General features: G+C 59.6%; 1 protein-coding gene across 1 annotated transcript; it reads right to left on the bottom strand.

Moving 5' to 3' along the window:
• Positions 1 to 1,836: 1,836 nt before the first annotated feature.
• Positions 1,837 to 23,745, bottom strand: SYMPK (symplekin scaffold protein). The gene is made up of 27 exons (XM_075016624.1): positions 23,685 to 23,745; positions 23,141 to 23,385; positions 20,875 to 20,940; positions 20,607 to 20,660; positions 19,980 to 20,053; positions 19,278 to 19,404; positions 18,541 to 18,790; positions 18,244 to 18,414; positions 17,699 to 17,938; positions 16,889 to 17,043; positions 16,235 to 16,385; positions 15,705 to 15,906; positions 11,668 to 11,818; positions 11,355 to 11,590; positions 10,804 to 10,885; positions 10,367 to 10,480; positions 9,848 to 9,995; positions 9,173 to 9,333; positions 6,843 to 6,951; positions 6,636 to 6,736; positions 5,748 to 5,838; positions 5,426 to 5,527; positions 5,030 to 5,217; positions 3,792 to 3,968; positions 3,133 to 3,222; positions 2,593 to 2,898; positions 1,837 to 2,135 (listed from the first exon to the last, which is right to left on the bottom strand). Exons 2-27 carry the CDS (start codon positions 23,246 to 23,248, stop codon positions 1,965 to 1,967), a joined length of 3,825 nt encoding a protein of 1,274 aa, XP_074872725.1. The 5' UTR covers positions 23,249 to 23,385; positions 23,685 to 23,745; the 3' UTR covers positions 1,837 to 1,964.
• Positions 23,746 to 24,939: the final 1,194 nt, after the last annotated feature.

The raw sequence follows: 24,939 nt of genomic DNA, 5'->3' as shown, positions 1-24,939 counted from the left end.
GGGGGGTGGGGGTGGCAGAAAGAATCTCCCCCCCACCAGACACACCATGCACAGTAGGGCTATGTCTGAGCAGCTCCTCGTGACCCTAGGATCCCCAAAGTGCCAGCTGGCCGAGAGCCCCTATTCTGACACCACCCATCAGGCCTGACCCCCTCACTGCAGCCAACTCACCGCTGTCATAGCACATCAGTTAAGAATTGTGTGTCACATCAAACAAAGCAGGGTCCCACATCGCCGGGTGCCAGAATGTAGTGCGAGCCTGCTGGAAAGACGGTCCTAAGCACAGTTAGGAGGCAGCCCCTGCTAAACAAGTTTGTCCAAGATGCCCAAACGTGCTGCTCCCCATGCATGGGCTGCCCTAGACAACAGGCAGCTCATTTGCATCCGAGGCAAACTCCCAGTTTTAGGGGGTTGAGAAAACAGCACCCCAAAGACAGACTCCATGGGAATAGCTGGCCAAGGAGAGGTGTCAGCCACCGCTGAGGGAACCTGAGCCACCACCGTACTGCAGGTATTAAGTGGTAGATCCCTACCACCTGGTTAACAGGCAGAAGCTTGGCACCAGCTGCAGGTACCAGGTGCCCCTTAGAAGCAAGCGGCTGTAATTTTCCACAGCCCCAGCTTCTGTTTCTAGGATCCTGCTTTAGTGTTGCCTCTCACTGTTCTTTATGACTGCTGAAAGCGAGGGGTAGTGGGGAAAATCCTCTGCTGAGCCAGCAGGCTGGTGTGCATGGCATCTCTTTGGCAAGGGTGGGCGTGGTAGTTCTGTGGGCAGCTACCAAGAAGGGCTGCAGAGAAATGCTTGCCTGGGGGGGTTAGGAACTGGGGGCACCCAGAATTGCAGCAGGTGGGGATTGTTGATCTGGCTAACTCTCCAGCAGCAGCAAATGGCCCTAGCACTCATTGAGCCAGGAAGGGGGACTAAGTGACTCTCAGGTGGGACACTGATAAATCACACTGCTCTGGGCCCCTGGACTCTCTCCTTCCCCCATGTGTTTCCCCAGGGCCAGGTCATCCCTTCCTGCTCTCAGCTACCACCTCCCCTGACTTTCTTACCCCAAGACAAAAAGCAATGGGCAAGGAAAGTGAATGGGAGCCCTGCCCAGGCAAAGGGAAGGGCCTTCCCTGCTGGAGCACAGCAGAGCTCGGAGCTGGAAGCTAGGCTAGCAAGACGAGCAGCCTGCCGCCCTCCGCTACTGCACTAGGGCTAGAGGGTCTTATCTGTTCACACTGGTACCTGAGCCAGGGATCCTGCTCATGGTCCATTCAGGCACAGGCCAGCAGACAAATGCCCAGTCAGTACCAGGCTTCCTGCCCCTGAATGCTTTGTAAAACACTTGTCAGTTCAATGCCCAACTCTGCCAGCTGCAGCTGGGCGAAATGGCCCAGGCACACAGGCACTGCAGGGATTGCTGCTGTCTTTCTAGTCATGCTGCCATGCGTCGCAGGGTGACTGACTCACTACTGCCAGGAGAGCTGGAGTACGTTTGTGTAGGCCCTACCAAACGCTGGCAGCTAAGTGGTGGATATTAGCCACGCAGACTCAGCCTGCCTGGGGCGATGTCACTCAGCATGACCCCGACAGGCAGGGTGCTGGGAAAACTAGAGCCATCCCAAAGGCTGGGGCTGGAAGCAGCAAAGAAGAATCCAGCCCTAAGCCAGGAGCGGAGCAGCTGCTGCTGTCGAGAAGCGTGGACGCTGGCCAGGCCTGGGAGGAACGCTGGCTCGGGTCTTGCCCTGGGCTCCCTTTCTCCCTGGGGAGGGAGATTTCTCTGGAGGGTGAGGCAGACAAAACTGGCTGGAAGGACGCATCCCATGCAGACAGGGAGGTGGATGGACACAGGAACAGCAACTCTTTATTTACTCCAGATCCAGGCCATTAGCTGTGCCATCTCTGCTCATCCCCACCCTCCCCCGGAGTCCCACTGCTCTCTAGGCCTCCATCGCAGGCCAGCACCGCCCCATCAGCTCTCCGCTTTCTGCTCCGGCTCTGCGCTGGGCTCCGGCTGCTCCTCAGGCTGGCTGGCTGGCTGGCTGCCACTGGGCGCTGGCTCAGCCGGGGACGGTTTCTCTGACTTGCTCTCAGCTGCCTCGTTCGGAGTGCTGCTGGCTCCTGCGTCCTTGCTCTTTGGTTCCTGGCGTGGGCGAGGGAACCGGGGAGACAAGATGCTTCACCAATGGAGACAGCCCTGGCACGCAGCCAGCTGGACCGCCACGGAGCATCTGGTTTCACTGCCACCCCCACAAGGACAGACCCCTGGCTCCAACCTTCGGCCAATGAGACCAGTGGGGCGAGTGTGCCCTGCCCCTAGTGCTCCTCTTTGGCTCACGTAGCTGACTGGCTCAAGGAGTGCCCCCCAGGGGCTCAGCAGGGAAGCCACGTAGGGAACCAAGGGGCAGGGCCCTCAAGGGTGCGGTGCTCTTGGAGCGCCCCCTGGTGGCCAGCGGAGCTCTCCACGCCCTGCTCTGTGCTAAGGGACACCGGGACGCCAAGAGCACACAGGAAGCTGAGGCCAGCGAGGGGTTAAGGGAGCACCGGCTGGGTACAGCCCTGACTCCACACACAAGCATCTGTCCGTGCCCAGGACGTACCTTCCCAGCCGGGGTCCCCTCCGCGCTGGAGTCCAACAGGGCCCCGTCTCCGCCCGAGCCCTCCTCTTCCTCCGGCGTGCTGATGAAGATGGTGGGCATCTGCACCTCGGGCCCCTCCTCCCGCAAGTCCGTGGGCTCCTCAGCAGGCAGCGGTGCCGGGGCGCGAGCCGGGCGCGGCTGGCTGGCCGGCTGCTTCAGTTTCTGCTCCTCCTCCAGCTGGCGTTTGAGCGCCTTCTCCTGGGCCAGCCGCAGGGCGATCATGTCCTGGGACATGCGTGGGAAGAGGGGCGCCGGCTGCAGCTCCTCCTGCCCGGGGACAAAGCCCTGTGAGCCAGGGAGGGGCTCCCCCCGCATCCCCTCGAGCAGGGGTCACAAGGGAGAGCTCTCAGAGAGGCTGGGCTGGGGACTCCCCCATGCCACCAGTGAGGCCTGGCTCACAGAGCATTAGCCACGGAACCTCCCTGAGCCCACAGCTCCAATGGGGGCCTCCAGGAACAGGCTCGCTCCTCCCCTGCCTGCTTCCCAGCCTCCCCTGCTCACCTCCTCCAGCCGCTGGGAGTCTTTCACCTCCATCTCCTGCTTGCTGCTGGCTTCCAGGATGGCCATGGTGGAGTTGGGGACATGGGCTTGCTGGACGGGTGAGGAAGGGGAAAGAGGGAGCTGGTGAGCAAGGCACCGGGGCCAGGCTATGCCCAGTGCCGGCTGCCTGTGGCTCCAGCCAATCGGCTCCCCTGGGAGCAAGCAGCTCCCAACCGAGGAGAGAGGCAGAGGGAGCCTGCGAGCTGTTGCTCATTGCAGCAGGTGAGTTTGAAGGCCGAGCGCTGCGGAGCTGTGTCCCCCGGGGAGGGTTACGCGCCCGTTGCTGGTAACACAGAGCTCAACAGGCCCAGAGCCCAGGACACCAGGCTGCAGGGGGTGCTGGGAGAAGGGCTGTGCCCCTCCTCCATCTGCTGAAGGCAGGTGACTCAGCCTGACTCCCCGCCTGCCCCAGCGGGGTCAGGGTGAGCACGGAGCCCAGGGGAACTGGTGAGAGCACCGCTCAGGAAAGCCCTGTTTCCGACACCCGCACCTTGGCCAGATGGAAGGGAAGCCCTGCACGCCGGGGGCTGCAGTCTGCCGCAGTTACTAACGGCATGGGCAGCTGCACATCCCCGTCACTTGTGCCCCTCCCCGGCTCCTGCACGACTCCCCCCCGGTACCTGGTGCGGGGTGAAGGAGCGGACGTGAATCAGCAGGGGCTCCCGCAGCTCAGGGCACTTCTCGAAGACGGCGCTGAGCTGCTGCGGAGGGAGCTGCAGGATGACCTGGAAGGACTGGGGCTTGGTGCGCTGGCAGCATTTGATGAAGCCTTCCCACACCTTGGGGTACTTCCACACCTGGGGGGCGAAGGAGGGGTTCAGAGCAGCGCTCCCTGGAAGCCGAGCGCTCGGGCGGGTGCCCGGAGAGGTTCAAATGCTGCCCAGTGGATTAGCAACGCGCCCGCAGCCGGGGCTTCTGTTGGTGGTGCACAGCCGCACGTCTCAGTGCGCAGAACATTTATTCCACCCATGGATGGAAAAAGTTAGAGGGAGCAGCAGTAAACAGGGGCAGCGAATTCAGCCAGCTCTCTGTCTGACAGCAGGTCAGACTGGCTCCGGCCAATGCTTGGCTGAGGAGATGGCTGGGCCAGCCAGCTGTGTAGCCTCTGGCGGCCCTTTTGGAGTGGAGAGGAGTCCTGGGATGAGCTAGAACTGGCCAAGGCCTGGAGGCTGCCAAGAGGTGGGCACCCTGCCACTCCCTGTTTGCTTTAGGGCCGGGTTTGTTCTCGTGGGGAGGCGCTGGAGCAGACCGCTCCCATGCCTGGAACCCAATCGGCAGAGGCGAAGCCCACCCAGACACAGAGCCGAAAGCCGGAGCGCCTGCTGGAGGCGAGAGGGGGCAGAGGCCTGGTGTTGTCAGACACCTCCAGAGCCTGGGGGTGGCGGCGAAGAGGCTGAGACATGAAGAGACTTGAGTTGTCCCTCTCCCAGCGACATCACAGCAATCACTTTACGTGGCACCGAGATGCAGCCACCTCTGGGGAGGGACCCTGCGGCTGGTCAACAGCCAGATGGCACCAGCACATGGCTGTGTAGCACAGCAAGCACAGACGAAGCACAAGGAGGAGGGCTGAGGGAGGCTGAAGGAAGGAGCTAGGGAACCAGTTGGGATGATGGGCTGAACAGAAGCCAGCGCCAGGAACTGGGGGTGACGGCTCAGCCAGGAGATGGCAACTCCAGCTCCAGAACCCTACTACCTCCAGCGCACTGGCTTAACAGGGCCTCAGCCTGAGCCTCCTCAACGGGGTCATTCCTCACACTCCTTAGGAGCCCTGGGACTTCTGGAGTCCCCAGGGCTAACTGGGCCCAACCTTGCTTGTGCCGGGTCCCAGCGCTAGGCTGCCTGGCCAGGCTCTCACCTGCTTCATGATGAGGCGGGACAGGACATTCATGACGAAGCCGCCCAGGCGGGGGTACATGGTCAGTGACTGGATGACCGTCCTCATGAGCAGCATGGGCAGAGGGCTCTGTTCCATCAGCTGCTGCATCACCACGGCCAGCACCTCCGAGGTGTAGACGTTCCTCTCGCCGAAGCACAGGTTGGTGGCTGCGGGGGGAGAGGCCGTCAGCCATGGGGGCGTGGCTGAGACACCCCTAACGGCCGAGAGGGGAGCAGGCGGCAGGGCGCCAGTGGCCAGGAGAGAACCCAGGACTCGAGGCGCCAGTGGTGGGAGAGGGGGAAAGACGGACAGCAGCACAGGCAGCTGAGGGGCTGGCCCAGGGGATGCAGCCACTGTCTGAGCCCGCCCCCTTACCTTTGATGATGGACTTCATGTCGCACTTGGTGGAGTCAATGTTGTGCAGGGCGATCAGCAGCTCCCCGGGGTTCAGGGGGGACACGGCCGAATTCCCTTCGCCTGCACAGGGCAGAGAGGGAGAGGCTGAGCTGGGAGGCCAGCCCGGCCGCGCGTCCCTCGGATAGGGGCCCTGCTGGGACGCTCGGGGGGCTCCCCACCCCTCCTGGGCTCTGCCATCCCAGCCCATCCCTGCAGAGCTGGGAATCATGGCCCCTCAGCTCAGACCCCTCAAGCGCCGGGTCCGTCAGTCCCAGTCCGTCCCGCCTGGCTCGGCGCCTACCATGCTGCGTCCCCAAGAGGCGGTTGAACACCTCCTTCACCACGATGGGGTTGAGCTTGATGAGCTTGGGCAGCGCCTGGATCACCTCTTTCTGGGGAGGGAGAAGGGAGGGGAGAGCTGGATAGATGCTGGTCACACCACACACGCCTCCCCTCGGGCCTTTGGGCTCCTGAACATAGGGGAGGCCGAGGCACAGCCAGGGGATGGGCCTGAGTCAGGGGTCACACTGAGCCAGTGGCAAAGCCACGAATGGAACCCAGGAGTCCTGGCTCCCGGCCCCACCCTTTGCTCTAACCACCAGACTCCGCTCCCAATGGAATCCAGGTGTCTTGGGTCCCAGCCCCACTCCCCCTGCTCTATCCATTAGACCCCAGAACCCAGGATTCCTGGCTCCCAGCCCCAGCCTGCGCTCTAACCACTAGACCCTCCTCCCCCTCAGAGCGGTGCTCCCTCACTTTTTTCCATCCCTGCGTGGAATAAATTTTCTTGTGTGCAGAGGCATGTGCGGATGCGCACCGCCATCCGGCACACACGCTGCTGGCTAATCAGCAAGGCAGCACCTAAATCTCTCCTTGGTGGCTGCCCAAGCGCCCAGCTTACATCCCCGCGGCAGGGATCGAACCCAGGATTCCTAGTTCCCAGCCCCACTTCCCCACTCTGTCCATTGGACTCCAGACTGTTCTCCCCATGCTGCCCATACCAGGGATAGAACTCGGGATTTCTGGCTCCTAACCCTCCCTCCCCTGCTCTAACCACTACAGGACCACTGCCTCCCTTAAGTACAGCCTCTCCTAGGCAATGGCTACCCTGCTACCATCCCACACCAGCCATGGCAGCCAACAAGCCAGACCAACTGCCAAGAGCTCGCCAGGCCCCACGTGGCCCTACCTTCTCCAGGCCGTTGAGGACAGGGATCAGGAACCGGACGTCCGGAAGCCGCTTGTGGTAGAGATCTCGAACTCGCTTCACCAGCTCGGGAGACGGGGGCACTGTGAGAACAAGGGGCAGGTCAGTGCCATGGGAGGGCTGGAGCTCAGCTGGTGGGGCCCAGCTCTCATCTGCAAGCGGGCGTGTGGCGGGGTCAGGTGCTGATACCTTTATCTGTCAGGCTATGCAGGCAGCGGGTCACCAGGGTCTCGGCCCCTTTGGGACAGTTCTCCACCAGCAGCAGCAGCTCTGGGGAGTTCATCCCCATCCCACGGATCTGGGCAAGGCAGGGAGAGAAGGAAGGAAGAGGCAGCCTCAGAGGAGGATCGCCAGAGATCACGGGGGAAAGGAACCAGCAGTCAGCACATGCAACCCGGCCATGGCCTCCCCTGCCAGGCCCCAAGGGAAGTGAGCCAAGTACCCCAAAACCCCACTTTCCTGGGACCTCCCCCGCCTCCACCACCAGAGGCCCTGGCCATGCACACAGCCCACTCCTGCTCAGCTGGCATGGCTAACACCTTCCCACCAGAGACTGGGGTCTGCCGGCTTTAAGTCTTGTTCAGAAAAGGCCAAGGGGGCTGGACAGAGGCTGCTAGTGGATCACAGACCAAGGCTGGGTGCCTCACTCTGATGGCACAGTCTGGAGGACAACAGGGCGACAAGCAGCGTTCCCTGTAAGCTGAGCACTTGGGCAGCCACCCAGCTGCCTGGCAGAGTGCCCACAGCCACCCCCAGAGAGCAGTCTGTGTTTTGCTTGTGGGGCACATCCACACATAACAAAGTTTATTCTCCCCATGGATGGAAAAACTTACAGGGAACACTGGTTACAAGGGATGGCCAGCACAGATTCGTCAGGAACAAATCCTGCCAAGCCAACCTAATTTCCTTCATCAACAGGGCTACCGGCCTCAGAGGTAGGGGGAAAGAGGAGGCAGGATCTGGCTTGATCTGAGTCCCACCCAGCCCTCTCACCAGGGCAGTCTACATGGAGTTCCTGTAAGGAGGAGGCACAACTCGAACCAGTTAGCACTGCTTCGCAGATCTCTCGGGTCCCACGGGAGTCAGTCCTGGGTGCACTACTGGTCAGTATTTCATCGCTGACCCGGATAAGGGAGCGGCGAGCGTAACTAGCAAATAACCAGCTGCGGCTAAGCTGGGAGGAGTCACAAGCACTCTGGAGGAGAGAGTTCCAACTCTGCCAGAGGAATTTCAGTCCACATGAGCACAGAAAAAAGGGCAAATCAAACTCACAACGGTCACCTGGCGACTCCCTGGCCAGGGGCTCACACTGCTGTGAAGGAGCTGGGTGTTAGAGTGGATCACAAACTGAATGTGGGCCAAGCGGGTGATGTGGTTAGAAAAAGGCTCCTTCCAGGTGTATTAACAGGAGCATTGTATGAAAGACCCTGGCTGGGTCTGGGTGTTGCACTGCAGGAGAGAAGTGGACAAACTGCAGTGGAGGAGACCAACCAAGACGATGCCAGAGGTAGCAGCAAACCCGCCTTAGGAGGACAGGTTACAACCTCAGTCTTGAGCAAAGAAGCCCAAAGGAAGGTGGGAACAGTCAGGCATGCTCAGAGCTGTTCCCAAGGATTCAAGGGTGGTTGTCCTACCCTCCCTGGACACAGAGAGCAAGAGGCAGTGGTCTTAGGCTGCAGCCAGGGAGAAATCTGGATAAACCTTTCAGACCTCCAGGAAGTTCAGCCCCAGGCCAGGTTTCTCAGTAGGCCCTGTCCACAGAGGGTTTTAAACCCAGACTGGACACGCCTCAGTCATGGCAGCTCTAGGTCTGGCCTCAGGGCAGAGCTTGATGAGCTCCCAGGCCCCTTCCAGGTAGCCATTTCTGTGGTCCCCTTGGACTCCAGAACAGTTTGAAGCCAGGTGTCAACTATCGATAAAAAACATCAGAGCCAGACCAAAGGTCCATCTAGCTCAGGTCCTGTCTTCTGACAGAGGCCAGTGCCCGGTGTCCCAGAGGGAACAAACAGAACAGGGAACCATCCCTCACGTCGCCCAGTCCAGCTCCTGCCTGACAGAGGCGAGGAACATCACACTTGCCGGTCTTGGCTGATAGCCACGGAGGGACCCGTCCTCCAGAAACCAAATCTAGCTCTTTTTTGAGCCTTGTTGCTGTCTTGGCCCTCCGACATCCTCTGGCAACCCTTTATTTCTAACCTGAACCTTAATACCAAGTATGGCCAATTTGCCTGCCTCATTATTTGGTGTATTACAGTAAAATCTAGGAATAACAGTGACCACATGCCCCTCTAGTGCTAGGCGCTGCACTAGCTCCTTGCTATTAGGTGTATTATGGGAGCCCCTAGTTGTCCCAGTCATGGACCAGGCCCGCACAGCGCTAGGTGCTGTACAGACGGCCCCTACCCCAAGAGCCTGGGCTCAGACAGCTCCAGCCAACGGGCCCCGCTGCCCCCTTCCAGCAGCTGCAGCTCCCCAGCCCTGGAGGGCCAGGAGCAACGGGGCTCGCCCGCCTCGCTCACCGGCTGCTCGATGACCCGCAGCACAGTGCGCTTGATGTCGGCAATGGCCTCCGTGTAGACCGACGCCAGCTCGTGGATCAGCTTGTGGTTCTGCGGCAGCAGGGCCAGGTACAGGTACAGACACTGCTTGATAGTCTCTTCAGTCCAGGGGGCGGCCACCTCTGCACGACAAGGAGGCAGATCAGTCACGGGGCTCCCAGCGGACGGCCGCAGCTGGAGAACCAGGGGACAGAGCGCTGGGTGCTCTCGCCTCCGGCGCCTGCCTGCGCAGCTGGGGCAGCCAGGAGGCGAGGGAAAGGCTCAGACTGGAGGAAGGGGCTGGCAGCTGGGCCGATTCGCTCTCGGGGGGCTGTGGAATCCTTGGCTACTAGCACGGCCGGGGCTAGAGCACAGCCTAGAGCAATCGCCACTGGGAAGAACCCAGCCATGGGCCTGGGATTCTCTGAAAGTGCTATAGTGACCCCAGGGGTCAAGCTCAAGTCTGTCTGGAGGCAGCTCCACATGCCCCTTTCTCTAGTCACTGAGTGGGGAGCAGCTGCCAGCACCAAGCTGGGGGACCCCCCTCCCTCCCCCGAGCCCAGTGCTGTCAGGGAGATCTGACCCACCAAGTAGCAGTGCTGAGCACTGCCCCCCAGGGACAGCCGCCAGCCTCACTGGCTCCCCCCGCCTCATTACCCGTGTCCTTGTCAGCTCCGAAGAGCACCGACGGGGGGTTGGGGTGCACCAGGAGCTGCAGGTAGTTCAGCGCGAACTTCTCCACATACTCCCGCAACTGGTCCTTCTCGTACATGCGCTTGATGAAGAGGATGGCCTGCTGGCGGACCTGGGGGGCACAAGCACTGCATAAGAGCATGGGGACGGGATGGGAGGCGACAGGCAGCTGGAGACAGCTGCATAGCAGTGCCCCAGGCAGGGAACCACACCCTGTCTAGCTGGGGTGGAGGCCAGAGAGGAGGCAGGCTGGGATTGACCAGGATGCGGCCGGGAGCCCTCTGCTCTGCTCAGGCCACTGGGGGAGTGGTAAGGAGCTGAGTTACAGGTCTCATCGGCAGGGTTCTGCATCTTCACAGCCTGGGGGAGGCCCCCACGGCGGAGCCTGGCCTGCGGCTGTGTGCGCGTGTGAGCAGGGTTGGGTGAACACACAGAAGGGCCGGATGATGCCACAAGACACCAGCCCCCGGCTGCTGGACATACCTTGTCCTTCTCGTGGGAGCTGAGGTCCAGCAGGACATGCAGATACTGGAACTGCCTGGACGGGCGCTTGAAGATCAGGTCCCGGAGGGTGGACATGCCCAGGTAGGTGCGGCTCTGCGACAGACGGCCCCCAGTGAGCAGATGGTCCCCCATAGGCTCCGAACTCCCCCGTCCCCTGCCCCCCAGGCCGCCCCCAAGACTTGGGAATGGGATCGGGGCACTCGGCTGGAGCTTGCCTAAGGCAAAGGGAAGGACTGGGGAGAGACATGGGCAGGAAGCACAGCAGCCTGCCTGCCGTGGGGGCACACGCCACGAGAGGGGGCTGCCATGCCCGCCCTGTCCACCCCCAGCCTGCTGGAGGAGGGTCCGCTGGGTTTGTCAGCACCTTCTTGGGCCAGGCCCGTGCCTCCTTGCCTGCTGCTCTCCCTCGGACTCACCTCGTCCTCACAGTACTTGCGGATCACCTCCAGCGCACTCTCCGTGATGAGCGGGGCTTCCAGCACCAACCTGGTGAAGATCCTGCAGGGGCACACGCCAACCATCACCACCAGGCTGTGCTCCTTGCAGCCACCTCTGGGGTGGGCCAGGGCCAGGCTGGAAAAGGAGAACTCCTGCCCCATGATATGAGCCAGCTCACCTCCCCAGCAGGGCAAGAGATGCGTGGTGCAGGCAGAGGCCTCCAGCAGAGTGCAGTGCCCAGAGCCCTCGAGCCCTCCGCTGGGACGGAGCGAAACTGCTCACTGCTGTGTGATGGGGACGTGGGAACCAGGACCCTTCCTAGCAGTTCGCAGTGCTGACGTCCCACTGGGGCGCAGCTCCTGGCACGGGCTAAGCTCACTGCAGCGGATGGCAGGGAGTGTGTGTCCCCCCCAACCCCACACCCAGGCTGGCCTATGTCCAGATGAGTGACTGAGCCAGGGCAGGTTCCACCTCCCAGCTGTCACTCAGCTCTTCCCTGGAAGCCCAGCTCCTCAGCTGGGACACCCACCCATCCTTCTGGTCCGGCTTCTCCTGCAGGCCAGAGAGCAGGCCGATGAGGCACTCGTCGTAGCTGTCCAGGGAGCCGGTGGGATACTTGCTCAGGTAGATGCTGTACTCCTGATACAGCCAGGCAAAGGCCAGGTCCAGCTGGTTGCGGATATCGTCCAGGATGAAGGCCATGACCTCGTTCTTCAGGGGCACGTTGAACTGGGTCACCAACGATGAGAGGATCTTGACACGAGCCTGGGGGAGAGGAGGGGACAGTCAGGCACAGACAGTACCCCAGGCCCCTGCCCCATCACGGCCAAGCCGCTGCCTACCTGGGCCGCCCCGCTGCAGGCTACAGCTCTCTCCGAGGACAGGATCCGCTTCACAGCGCCCAGCTTCAGCACCTCCATCTGCATGTCCGACAGCGGCTTGATCGCGTCACTCAGGCGGAAAACCTTCTTGCGCCCGCCGGCGCCTGCCAGCCTGGAGCAGGGCAGTAGGGAGTGGCTCAGTGCCGGAAGCAGGGACCATTCTCGGGAACAGCCCACACCCTGTGTTACCCCTTTGACTTGGTATCGCAACCCACTTGGCACAGAGCGCTACGCCACTTCCCCAGGCGCAGAGGCCAGGCCCCCGTGTGTCTGAGCGGTGGGAAAGTGCCATTACGAGCTGGCTGGACTCAACATATGTCCAGGGAGATTGGGAAATATCAGTGCTCAAGCACTAGGCTCAAGCAAGACCAGGAGCTCAGCTGGACTCAGCAGCCGAAGGACAACGGACTGGAGGGGGCAGAGAGGCGTGATAACGGCAACACAGAGACATGGTGGGACGGTATTGGATTTCGAAATGAACATGCAAAACACTGTTCTTGGTTTGCACCAAATCTTGTGTCAACTGGGCCAAGGGAGGTGTTTGCTAGAAGCTGGTGATTCACTGAATCGGTTTATACAGCTCATATGTTTGTGTCATTTTTACACGTAGGCCGTGTCTACACTAGCCAAAAACTTCGAAATGACCATGCAAATAGCCATTTTGAAGTTTACTAATGAAGCGCTGAAATACATATTCAGCGCCTCTGTAATGGAGTGGGGGGAGTGCATGTGTGAGTCAGGCTGGATGTCCGAGGCAAGCAGCAGTTCCCAGTGGCTAAGGATGACCCTGGGGCTACAACTGGCAGGTAACACCTCTGCCTGAACAAAGAGCAGGGAGGAGCTGAGCTGGGTTTTGAATCGGGGGCGGCAGTTAGAGGCGAGGAAAAGGGAGAGCTGGAAGGCAGCCAGCCTGAGGAGGGGGAAAGCTACACCCCAGAGGGGCACCCCTCGGGGTCTTCCCCCCAGAACAGGTTGGAAGGACTGTCTCTGGCTGCTGTGCTGTCGCTTCTGTGAGAAACTGGGCTTCTGCTGTCTAATAAACCTTCTGTTGTACTTGCTGAGTGAGAGTCACTCCTGCCAGCGGACGCGGTGCAGTGCAGGGGGACCCCTGAACCCCATCACAGCCTCATTAGCATGCGGGTGGCTGCGGCATTTGGAAATTGACGTGGCTCGCCGCCGTGTGGGTCATCCAGATGGGGCTCCTTTTCGAAAGGACCCCGCCTACTTCGAAGTCCCCTTATTCCCATCTGCTCATAGGAATAAGGGGACTTTGAAGTAGCCAGGGTCTTTTCGAAAAGGAGCCCCGTCTGGACGAGCCACACCAATTTCGAAGTGCCGTGGCCTCCCACATGCTAATGAGGCGCTAAATATGTATTTCAGCGCTTCATTAGTAAACTTCGAAATGGCCATTTGCACGGCCATTTCGAAGCTTTTGGCTAGTGTAGATGTAGCCTTTGTGATTGGCATATGGAATTCGATTACTTTAACCATTTTATTCTAACCTTATTCTTTCTTTCTTTCGAGTAATAAACCTTTAGAGTTTAGAGTCTAAAGGACTGGCGCAGTGTGCTTTTTGGGTAAGATCTGAGGTAGGTAAATTGACCTAGGAATGTGGGTGGTCCCTTTGGGACTGGAAGACCCTTTTTGGATTTAGTGAGATTGGCTGTCATAACCTCTCACCTGTGTAAGGAAAGATACTGGTTATGGCACAAGAGAAGCTGGAGTGTCTGAGGGAATTGTTTGGCCACAGAGGTGCTCTTTGCCTGTGGCTTGGTGCTTTATAGTGGAGGACCCCTAGTTTTGGGCTGTAAGTAGCCCTGTTTTAAGCAATTTGCCCGGTTTGTCCCTCCCAGCCATGCCTGGAAAACCCTCTCATGTTACACCTGATGGGGAACCCCACAAGAATGAGACACAGCTCCCGTCAGGACAAACTGCTGTAACCACCACTCCTCTTTGGCAGCTTTAGGCCCTGCTGATGGTATCAGTTGAATCAAGCTGGAGGGGCACACGGAGAGGGATCCCCATGGATCAGCTCCAGGTCTGTTCTGTTCACTTATCAAAGATTTAGAGAATGGCACAGAAAGTGGCTTAGGAGATACCAAGCCCGGGAGGGGAGGTTACAAGCAATGGCCCTTCTAGTATTTTCCACCCATGGGCAGCACAGATTCTGTTATATACACCTAGGCAGGCACGGATGTGCACCCCCAAAAGAAACACAAGCTATCAGCTGTGGGCGCTCTGCTAATTAGCTGGGCAGCTCCTGGATCTCTCCTGGGTGGCTGCCCAAGTGCTCAGCTGCTGGGGAATGCTGGTTGCGAGTGCTTTGGGGGAGAGGATAAAAATTCAGAAAGATTGGAACAAACTGGAGAAATGGTCTGAAGTGAAGAGGATGAAAATCAATAAGGGCAAATGCAAAGTGCTCCACTGAGGAAGGGACGACCTGTGGCTCCCATGCGAAGTGGGAAATGAAGGCCTAGGAAGGAGCCCTGTGGAAAGGTAGGTGGGGTCACAGCAGATCTCAAGCAAAATGAGTAAATGGGGTCAGGACTATGGGCTCTGTCCGCTGGAGCAATGCAAGACAGATGCGACAAGTAATCCTGCGGTTGTCCTCCGCAGGGTATGGAGCATCTGCCATGTGAGGAGAGATTAATGAGACTGGGACGTTTTAGTCTGGAAAAAAGACGATTAAGGGGGGACATGATAGAGGTCTATAAAATCATGAGCGGTGTGGAGAAAATAGATAAGGAACTGGTACTGACTGCTTCTCACAACACAAGAACGAGGGGTCAGCAAATGAAATTAATAGAGAGCAGATTTAAAACAAACAATAGGACAATATTTTTTCACACAGCGCAGTTAACCTGTGAAACTCCTTGCCGGAGAACGTCGGGAAGGCCAAGACTACAGTAAAGTTTAAAAAAGAACTAGATAAATTCATGGGGATAGGTCCATCAATGGCTCTCAGCCAGGATGGGCACGGACGATGTCCCTTGCCTCTGTCTGCAAGTGGCTGGAAATGGGCGATAGGAAATTTATCACTTGATGATTCCGTGTTCTGTTCATTCCCTCTGGGGCACCTGGCACTGGCCACTGTCAGAAGACAGGATCCTGGGCTCCATGGGCCTACGGTCTGATCCAGTCTGGCTGCTCTTATGTTCTTACTGTGTCCAGCTCTGGGCACCACATTTCGGGACAGATGAGAGTCCAGAGGAGACCACCAGAAAGGACTGAAAGACCAGACACTACAATGTACAAGAGACGATGGGAAGAAGTGGGGTTGTTTAGCCAGGAGAAGAGAAGGCTGAGAGTGGACACAGGAACAGCTTTCAAGCACCTAAAAGGTTATTACAAAGAGCAGGGAGATAAAATCGTTCTCCTTGGCCTCTGATGATATGACAAGAAGCAATGAGCTTACATTGCAGCAAGGGAGGCTTAGGTGGGACATTAGAAAAAGCTTCCGGGCAGTGGGTATGTCCTGGAATAATCATCCGGGGAAGAGTCACTGAAGGACTTTTACTCAAGTAGTTTCCCAGAAGAATACAGCGACTTTTACTTAATTACATTCCCCCTCTACCAAAGTAGCTGTCCTTTTACTCAAGGAACTTTTGGAGTATTTTTTCCACCTCTGAACCTGTCGCTGGAGGTTTCGGAGACCAAGGGGGTGGTGCTGCCTCAGTGATGGGGACTGAACGTGTTGCCCTTTCCGGGTCCCTCCCAGGCATATGATTCTATGATGTGCTGATGCAGGCACTCGGGAGCCCTACCCTCCTTGAAAACAGCTGTCTGGCAGCACTAGAGATACCAACTGATGGGCATGATCCATGCCGGGGGGAAAGCTGAGGAGAGATCCTGGGGAGTAGCAGGTCCTGGGTGCCGCGCTAGGCTTAGGGGTGTACGCCTGCCCTGGAATGGCCCCCATCACTCCTGGGAGACCGTAGAGCCAGGGCACAGCACGGATCCCGAGGGCTCCCCTCCCCCCACACCCCACTAGGCCTCACCTGGGCTGGGTGGCCGGGATGATGGGCTCCGGGCGCCGTTTGGCCTGGGGAGCATCTTGGTCCAAGAGGGTGGCAGAGCCCTGTGCCCCCAGCACAGAGATGGCCTGGCCCTGGGACAGGCGCCGTTTGATCAGCACGCTCTCAGGCTTCGACAGCTTCTCCTCCTTGGGCTCCTCCTTCAGCAGTTTGGTCTGCTCCACGCCTGGGCGAGGAGGGGGCACCTGAGCCAAGGAGCTGTCTTGCTCAGGGCACCCTCCCAAGGCCAGGCACAGCCGTTTGGCCTCAGGCTCCAGAGGCAGGGGAGTGGAGCTGGGAAAACAAGCTACAGCTCGCCCTAGCCCTGCTGGTGCCCCTCACTCCACAGCCCCCTGCTAGCCCAGCCCTGGCTTCCCCCCAGCTCTGCTGGCACCCCAAAGACTGGAGAGACAGAGAATCAACGGGCGGGGAGGGCACCGAGTCCGTCTCCCGACATTACCTCCCACTCCCCCCTCCGATAAAAGGCCTCCTCCCCCACCCAGTGGCAGCCGTACCCGGTCCAAGTCCCGCCGCTGTCATCTGGGTGGCCATCAGGCGGGAAAGATGCTTTATCTGGGCTTCCGTGCCGGCCGACTCCACTGGGGTGTAGGTGGCTTGGAAGGATGCGGGCATGGTGTCGGGCAGGTACACCATGCTGATCAGCACCTGGGGCAGGAGACATGGCAGCGATAATGGCTACTGGGGGACCTGTCGAGGGCTGGGGTGGGCTGGTGGCATTCACCCCCCCCCGCCCCACACTGTGCACTATGCCCAGTCCCTGCCCAGCTGCCTGAGGCTGAGAACCGTGTGCAGCAGTGGTTCCCCCAGCATGCCACTGGGACGGCAGGTTAGAGCCCACACTGCAGGCGGAGCGCCCAACCGCTCAGCACCGCGGCCCAACAGCCCCGTGCCCCCTGGTGCTTTACCGTGGTCAGCACTGAGGCTGGGGGAGAGCGCCCCCTGCTGAGCCCAGCCCTGCTCCCTGCACCCCCTGGATTTCCCCACCAGCCTCCCTCCAGCAGCTCGTGCACTGTAACAGGAGCTGCAGCCCCAGGTGTGGCAGCAGCAGCCCAACGCACCCCTCCCCAGCAGCGTGTCTATGTACTGGGAAGGGATTTCAGGGGTGCCAGGGACCCAGCAGCACCGAGCCAGGGCCCGGCCTCACCCACCAGATTGGCCACATTGTCCGGCGTCAGCAGAGGCTGCAGGAACTCGGCTGTGATGTCCGTGTCTGACAGGGTGCTGGTCTGCACAGACAGCTTGGGCGGTGGCACAGCCGCTTGCTCCAGGTCCTTATCCTCATCATCCTCCCCAAGGGGCGGCTCTGCACCAGAGAGCCCTGGGGTTAGCTCAGAGGCCGCCGCCCCTTCTCCCCAGGCCAAAGTGCCACGTGCCCCAGAGCTGCCCCAGCCTGGCAGTCCCTGGGGTCCCACAGCGAGTACAGCTCCAGCAGAGAGAAGGACGTTCCCGCCTCACACTGCCCCCACCCACCTTACCCAGCCCAGGAGGCACTTCACTGCCTTAGAAACTCCCACTCTAAGGGCAAGCTGCTTCCTGCACACCTCTGGCTGGCACAATTGCCCACTTTGCTGGGCAGGCTGCCCCCCAGAGGCCCAAATAGGATGATGTCTGGGATGCCAGGGCTCCCCTGCCCCCACAGCGCCCCCTGCTGGGAGCTCCCCTGCCCCCACAGCAGGCTCCTGCTGGGAGAGGCCGGGAGCTCCCCACCCTCCCAGCGCTCCCAGCTGGGAGAGGCTGTGAGTGAAGCAGCCGGGTGCTCCCCCTGCTGGGAGTGGAGTAGCTGCTCCTTTAATCACATCCCTCTGGGAAAGGGAACAAACTTGTTGCACCAAGGGTCCCCACGTGGCTCTCAGCAATGTTTGGGCTCTGGCAGCGGCCAGAAACCGATCCCCCAGGTCATGGCTGCTGCTGAATGGAGCCCCCCAGCGGAGTGCGCCTGCCCTGCTCCGCCAGCTCACCTATCTTCATCTTCTTGAGGGCGGGGTCGCTGTCATCCCGTGGGCGCTTGCGCGCGTCCTTCAGGCTGGGCATGCTGCGGGCGATCTCGGCCTGCTGGGTGCCCAGGTCCACCAGCAGGGTGGTGATCTGTGCCTGGAACTCGAAGGACGAGGGGTGCTTGAGGACGCTCAGCAGGTGCAGCTTCAGGTTCTTGCGCACGCTGCTCACCTGGGACTTGGCCAGTGTCGGCGGCAGGTTGGCTGGACAGGGTGCGGAGGAGACACAGAAAGGGAGTCAGGTGCGGGGGGGGAGGGAGCCTGCCCAAGATGGGACTAGCTGTAGGACAGGAGGCCTGAGGTAAACCTGGGGTCTGGCCCTGGGCAGGAAGTGGGGGACAAGCTGGGAAAGGAGCTGGCAGGAGCCCTGGGTTCTATTCCTGGCTCTGGGAAGGAAGTGGGGTGCAGAACGGTGGAGGGGCTGAGGGTCAGGCCCCCTGGGTTCTATTCCTGGCTCAGACCAGGGAGTGAGACCCCGAGGCAGAACCCCTCTGGGGGCCAGCACTTACCGTGCAGCGTCTCATAGGCCTGGATCACCTCGGCCATGAACATGGGCCGCTGGCGGGCGATGGTGGCCAGGGAGCCCAGCGCCGCTGTGAGGTTGATGCTAGAGATGGCCGGGTGCACCATGAACTTCAGCAGCTGCTCCAGGGCCGCCTTGCCCTCCTCCCACAGCACACCTGCAAGGCAGGAGTGGGGGTGGGAGTGGGATCACAGCGCCGGCCACAAGCCATGCGAAGGAGGGAGACCAGGTTAGGGAACCTGGCCCGTGCGCCAGCAGTGCCCCCTGCAGGGGCCCCACTCACTGTGCTTGATGTAGGGGTGGTCCTTGGGGATGCGGTCGAGGCTGATGTCGTTCTCGTGGCGCTTGGGCACGTCCGAGTCGGGCATGCGGGGCGACAGCGTGATGATCAGCCCCTCCACGAACTTGATGGCGTGGGTGCGGATGCCGTCGTTGTCTGAGTCCAGCAGCAGGATGATGTCACTGGCCATGGCTGACACCATCTCCCAGCAGGCCTCCTGCAGGTCATTGATGACCTTGGACTTCACCATCCACTGCGGGGAGCCAGAAGAGAAGGGTGAGCGCCAAGGCCGGCTGCCCCGTGCTGACAGCCCCCCACAGCTGGAGAGGGGCGCACAGCACCCGGGGGGGAGCAGCTGGGAGCTCCCCCCTTCAGACAGCGCCCCCTGCTGGGAGAAGCCCCTGCTGCTCTTCTCACATCGCCCCCTGCTGGGGGAGGCCAGGACTGAAACAGGTGGGGAGCTCCACCCCCAACCAGTGCCCTGTCCTGCTCCCCACGGCATCCCCTGCTGGGAGAGGCTAGGAGTGGAGTATTTGGGAGAAGCCCCTGCCTCTTTCCTCACAGCACTCCCTGCTGGGTGAGGCCGGGGGAGCAGCCAGGAGCCCCTCACACAACCAGCATCCCGCAGCACCCCCTGCTGGGAGAGGCCTGGGCGGAGCAGCCGAGGGTCCCCCCCCCACAGCCCAGAGTCCTCTGCCAGCACAGCCTGGGGCTGCGCAGGCTGGCCCAGGGGCGCTCACCTGCAGCGCCACCTTGTAGAGCTGGGTCATGGCAAGGATGGCCTTCTTCACCACGTTGACGTTCTCGTCCTTCAGCAGCATGTTCAGGTTGGCAATGAGCTTCAGCAGCAGCTCAATGTCCCTTTTGCTGGGGCGGGGGGAGGACAAATTCAAAGGGGGAGACAGACAGTGCCCCCGCCCCCCCACTGGCTGGAAGCAGAGCCAGCAGCTACTGCAACAACCTGCCCCCACTTGGTCCAGGAACAGAGCTGCTGGCTTCCATGGAAACCTCACGCCTTGCGCAGGTGGGGAAATCAAGGCAGGGAGAGACTTGCCAAGGTCACACAGGGAGTCAAAGGCAGAGCAAGATGCAGAACCCACGAGTCCTGGCTCCTAACCACTGGACTCCCCTCCCCTCCTCTCCCTTCCCCCAGCTAGGAACAGAACTCAGGAATCCTGGCTCTTTGCAGCCCCTGCTGTAACCAACCAGCCCCACTCCTTGTCTGCTCACAGCGTGGATCCTAGCTGGAGTTAAAGAACGAGTGCAGGAAGGGGGGGTGGGAGAGCTCCCAGCTGCTGCAGTCTGTGGGGAGTGTGGCAGCTGGCTGGCTGGGACTCCTATCTTCTCCACCCAGACCCAGAGCACCTTCAGACTGAGACACTGCGGTGGGCAGAAAGGTTACAGAGAAGGGCTCTGGGAGGCAGCAACAAATCCACCCTTACCAGGCCTCTTCTATGAAGCCGATGACAAACTTGCGCACTTCGATGGATTTGTCCGCTTGGAAGGCGATGATCTCCTGCCGTCGGAAACGGAGACATTCAGGGGTAGCCCCAGCTGCTCAGCTGGCAGCAGAGCTGGCCGAGCGAGGGAAGGGTGCAGGGCAGAATGGGACTGGGGACATGCGGCCCAGCTAGGCTGTCCCCAAGAAAGGGCAAGGAGGAGGCTGCGGAAAGCTACAGGTTAGGCCCACGTAAGAACATTCACACTCCTCGGGCCTGTTTCTGACAACGAGCAGGTTCCAACGTCCCCTGCAGCTGCCAGCCCCAGCATTCCCCAGCACACGCCAGTGTGAAGGGCATCTGGGGCTCCAGGGGGCAGCTCCGGCAGTCTCCCCCATCTCCCACCCCCAAGCTGTGGGCCCACCGAGCAGGGAGCTAATATTCTATTGGGCACCAGCCATGTCCCTGGCTCTGCCAGTCAGAGGAGTTCACCACCTCACTCAGCTGTCATGGGGGAATAAAGGGGTGTAGGCAGCACCGCTCCGGCTCCTGACATGGCTACAGGGAGAGTGAGGAAAGGCTGTTTGTAAGGTGTCCCTAGAGCCTCAGGCGGCGCCCAGGGCTACTCACATCCAGGAAGTTATCCAGCAAGGTGGGGTCCTTGTTTATAATTAGCTCCTGGACCTACGGGGGGAAAAGGGGACAGCAGGTGAGACTCAGGCTGGTGGCAGCTGCCCACGCTCACCGCAGCGCCCTGCCCCGCAGCCCCACCCACTGCCCAGTGTTTCTGTGACAGGAGGGGCTCTGTGCAGAGCACAGTGAGCCCAGCAGGATGTATCTGTCTTCCTGGGTCCCTCCACCATCCCATGCCTGGGGGCAGGGACGCATCCTCGCTCACCTGTTTGAGGAGGTTGATTTTAGCATCGTTGCTGATCAGGGCAGCTTGGTTTAACAGATCCACCACCTGCAGAGAGAGGGGCCTGTGAGGAGGCACTGAGGAACTTGAGGCTGGTGTGGCCCTGAGGTCTCACTCACAAAACAAATCAAACTGGCAACAGCCAAGGGGGCCAAGCAAGGCTGGGTGCTCACACCTGTCCCACACTAACAGCTCATGCAGCACAAAGCAGCACCACAAGCAGAGACGGCAACAAGGCCAGGGGGCCTCCAGAGGGGCTGCCCATAGGGTGCTTGGGAAGGGTACATGTGGATGCTGATGGCTCTACTAGCGACAGACACCCATCCTGCTAGCACTATAGCGTCTAATGCAGTGGTTTTTAAGCAGCATGCCATGACATTTCATCAGTTTCCCCTCCCCACAGCTCTTTGCAGAGCCAGTGTGGCAGGGAAATCGACAGCCCTGCGCCAGCTGGGGCAGAAGCAGCAAGGCTGCCTGAGTCCCAGCTGGCGTGGGGTTGGTTAATTCCCACCCCCATACAGGCTCTTTGCCAGGAGGGGAAATGCCAATCCCACGGGAGCCCAGTCATGCTGGCAAGGAGCCCACCCTCATTCCCTGCTGTTGCAAGGGGAGACAGAGCGAGGGCGGGAGCCTCTTGAGCTGGGACATGGTTAAAATGCCAGGTCCCAGCTTCAATGGGTTGAATAGGAGGGGAGCCTGCTCTCTGGAGCCCCCACTTGCCCACCTCTTTGCACACTGGCAGGCCCAAGTTTCCAGTACAGTAAGGTGCTGTTTACTCTACTTTGCATTTTGCTGTGATCCACTAAATTTAAATTACTTATCAGTTCAATTACTGAATAAAAATTACGCTTCTAAAACAGTTACAAATGTGAAATTCATAACGTGCAAATGCAAAATTCAGATGCCTGAACCAAGTGCTGCGTGTCAAACAGATAGATGCCTATGACTGGTTAGAAATAGTCATGATGAGCAGATTTTGAAAATGTGTCTGTGCTCAATGTCAAAGACGGTACATCCTGTGGTGGATATTAAACATCAATGGATTCCATCCACACTTAGCTCGTCATATCCACTACGATGTTGCAAACCTCTCTAGTAAGACCAACAAGAAGTCCTGTGGCACCTGACAGACTAACAGATATTTTGGAGCTTGAGCTTTTGTGGACAAAGACCCGCTTTGGCCGATGGTCTTTGCCCACAGAAGCTTATGCTCCAAAATATTTGTTAGTCTACAAGGTGCCACGGGACTTCTTGCTGTTATTGAAGATACAGACTAACTCAGCTCCCCCTCTGATTCTCGTAACAGCGTAACGATAATAAAAGTAAGTAGAAGTGACATTTCTGAGCAATGGGCTCAGCTGAGAAAAGTGGGTGTGGCGTGGGATTTTCAGTGAAGTGTGCCACGTTACTGAAAAGGTTGGGAACCAGTGGTCTAGAGCCCCTCAGATCAGGACCCCATTGTGCCAGGTGCTGAACAGACGTTGCAAGAGACAGTCCCTGCCCTCAAAGGCTTCCAATCTACGTGCTTAGCTATCCACAGCTTTACCAACTGCACACTTGTTTCCCTCCAGCGTGGATGCTGTCGTACTCTATCGGTACAGGGAAGAGGAATACTTGCATAAGGTACTTTGATGCCAGAGTCACTGAGTCTATGCCACAGCTGCACCGGTGCAAGAAAAGTATGACAGCCTGACTCAGAGTCAGTGACCTTGGGATACAAACTGTGCAGATCAGGCAGGAGGGGAAGCAAGCCCAGGTAGAGGAATGGGAGGGGCAAAGGTTTGCCAGTAAGGCAGTGGCAGAGCCAGAAGAGATGCTTGGTCTGTGATGGTCCAGAAGGGTGCCCTGCCGCCAGATTACGCTGCCTCACAAGAACCAAACAGAGTAACACACTGTGCAGAGGATCACTGGGAAGCACATCACATGGCTCAATATTTAGACCCTCACTATGTGCATCCAAACTGGGGTTAATTGGCAAGACAGGTGACCAGATTGTTCCACTAACCCTGTTGCCAGTCACTCCCCCTGCCCCAGGGCTTGGAAAGAATCGGAGGCAAAGCCTCTTAACCCATTCCCTACATCCCAGAGCCAGCCACATTCCCTGGAGAGGGGAAAGGTCCTGTATTCCATTTCCCCCAACCCCTGGAAAGCTAGGGCCCAAGTTCTCTTGTCACAGGTCTAGAGCATGACTCCAAGCCCACTTGAATGTTCAGCCTCCACCACCTGCTCCCTGCACAGCTCCACGCACCCTCTCTGAGGTCGTCATGCTGTCTACGCTGCTGCTCTCCTCTTGGGTGAAGAACTGGGAGGCGATACTCATGCGGGGGTTGCCGCCATCCCCCGCACCACTGGCCATGGCTACGTGCGCACCCTGAGGGCTGGGGCCGCAGTATGGTTAGGTCCTGGGCAATGTGTCTGTATTCAGAGACAGACAGGTGAGAAGGCAGCTCAGTCTCCCCAGCTCTGGGGGTCCTCCGGCTCTCTCCCCTCAAGCTGTTAATGAAAACAGTAATTAGCATCCTGCCCCACATGACCCCCAGCTCCCCCCCCCCCCAGGAAACCCCCAGCCAGCCTGCTGCTCCTTCCCACCCTGGCAACCCCAGACCCCATCCTGGCACCACCCCAGCCCCCCGTCTGTGCCCCCAGCCCCCCCAGTCTGTGCCCCCAGCCCCACATCACCCCAGCCCCCAGTCTGTGCCCCCAGCCCCACATCACCCCAGCCCCCCCAGTCTGTGCCCCCAGCCCCACATCACCCCGGGGCAGCCAGGCCCCTGCCCCCCGCCCGCACTCACACCCCTCAACTTCCGCGCGGCCCCCTGCCGGCCGCCATCTTCCCGCCGGTCAGGAGCTGCGCACTGCACAACCGCGCGTCGCAAAGCCGCCTGGGTGCTGTAGTTCTGCCGCGCGAACGCGGGGGAGGGGGGGCACGCGCGGGGGCTGCTGGGTAATCGAGTCCGTCGCCGGATGCGGGTGGGGCTGTACCCCGCGCCGTGACCCCAACCACGGCGACCTCTTCTCGGTGCCCTTTGACCTCTGACCCCAACCTGCAGCCCCTTCAATGCCCTTTGACCTCAGATGGTAGAGACCTGATTCCAGAGATCTCCTTGGCCGTAGGCCCTGAGACTCACCTGTGACCTTTGCCCTCTGCCCTTGTGTCCATCCCCCTGGTCAGGGGTGCGGCTATGGGCAGCCTACCCCCCCCCCCACTTTTCACCCCCCATGAAGGGCAGGAGCATGTTGGGTTCTTTCATATCCCTCCATCCCAGCCACCTGCCGGCCCTCCCACTCCACCCCCCGGCCCCCTATCCCCTTTGCCTGTAGCCCTCTGAGATCCTCTACAGCACAAGGCTCCTCTGCCAGCCGCGTGCCGGCAGCTGGTGCGTAGGTCACTGCTGTAACCCCCGCTGGACGGGCAGGAATGGCCCCCAGCTGACTGTTGTGCTGCCGGCTCCAGGTGGAGCGGTGCTTTGCTCTGCCTGCCAGCAGGCATTCAATGCCCATTTTGATGTCCTCCAATGGCGTAGCCACAGGCAGGCTTGGGTGGGTCTCAGCCGGGGCCCACCCACTTAGCCAAATGCTGACCCTGCTCATGTTGAGCTGGCTCTGTGGGGCGCTGGGACCCCAGCCTGGCTCCCTCCCTCTGTATGGGGCTGGCTTCATGGGACTCCAGGACCAGAGTCTGACTCCTTCTGCCTGGGTTGAACCAGTTCAATGTGAAGTCCAAGTAAATTTAGACTGGGCCTTTTTTTTTTTTTTTTTTTGGTGCATCCTATTGGGCAAAAAAACAATTTTGGAAAGACTTTAGGCCACGAAGAACAAAGCTGTGTCTGTCAGGAAAGGTGTGAGAGGGACATTGCCCACCTGCAATAAATTGCAACCCACCCAGGCTTACATTTGTAGCTACACCACTGATGTCCTCACTGGGTGTTTCGAGCCGTGAGCTCCGTATTTCCAGTCCACCAGCTGCTGGTGATTTTTTAAGCAGGTGGGATGCTTTCCAAGTGGCCCATTGTGGCGGTATGGCCAAGCAGCAGATGTCTGGCATCT

This window comes from Carettochelys insculpta, chromosome 22, assembly GCF_033958435.1.
Source record: "Carettochelys insculpta isolate YL-2023 chromosome 22, ASM3395843v1, whole genome shotgun sequence".
NCBI lineage: Eukaryota > Metazoa > Chordata > Testudines > Carettochelyidae > Carettochelys > Carettochelys insculpta.
Note: the sequence above shows the minus strand (reverse complement) of the source record. Positions and strands in the feature narration are given on the sequence as shown.

What these genes read in the sequence shown, in the direction of transcription:
- SYMPK (XM_075016624.1), bottom strand. Translation starts at nt 23,248, where the DNA reads ATGGCCAGTGGTGCGGGGGATGGCGGCAACCCCCGCATGAGTATCGCC. An exon ending in ATCCCGGCCACCCAGCCCAG is followed by an intron (nt 11,819 to 15,704) that starts GTGAGGCCTAGT and finishes GCCCTGCTCCAG; the next exon opens with GCTGGCAGGCGCCGGCGGGC. An exon ending in GCTCCCACGAGAAGGACAAG is followed by an intron (nt 9,996 to 10,366) that starts GTATGTCCAGCA and finishes TGTGCCCCCCAG; the next exon opens with GTCCGCCAGCAGGCCATCCT.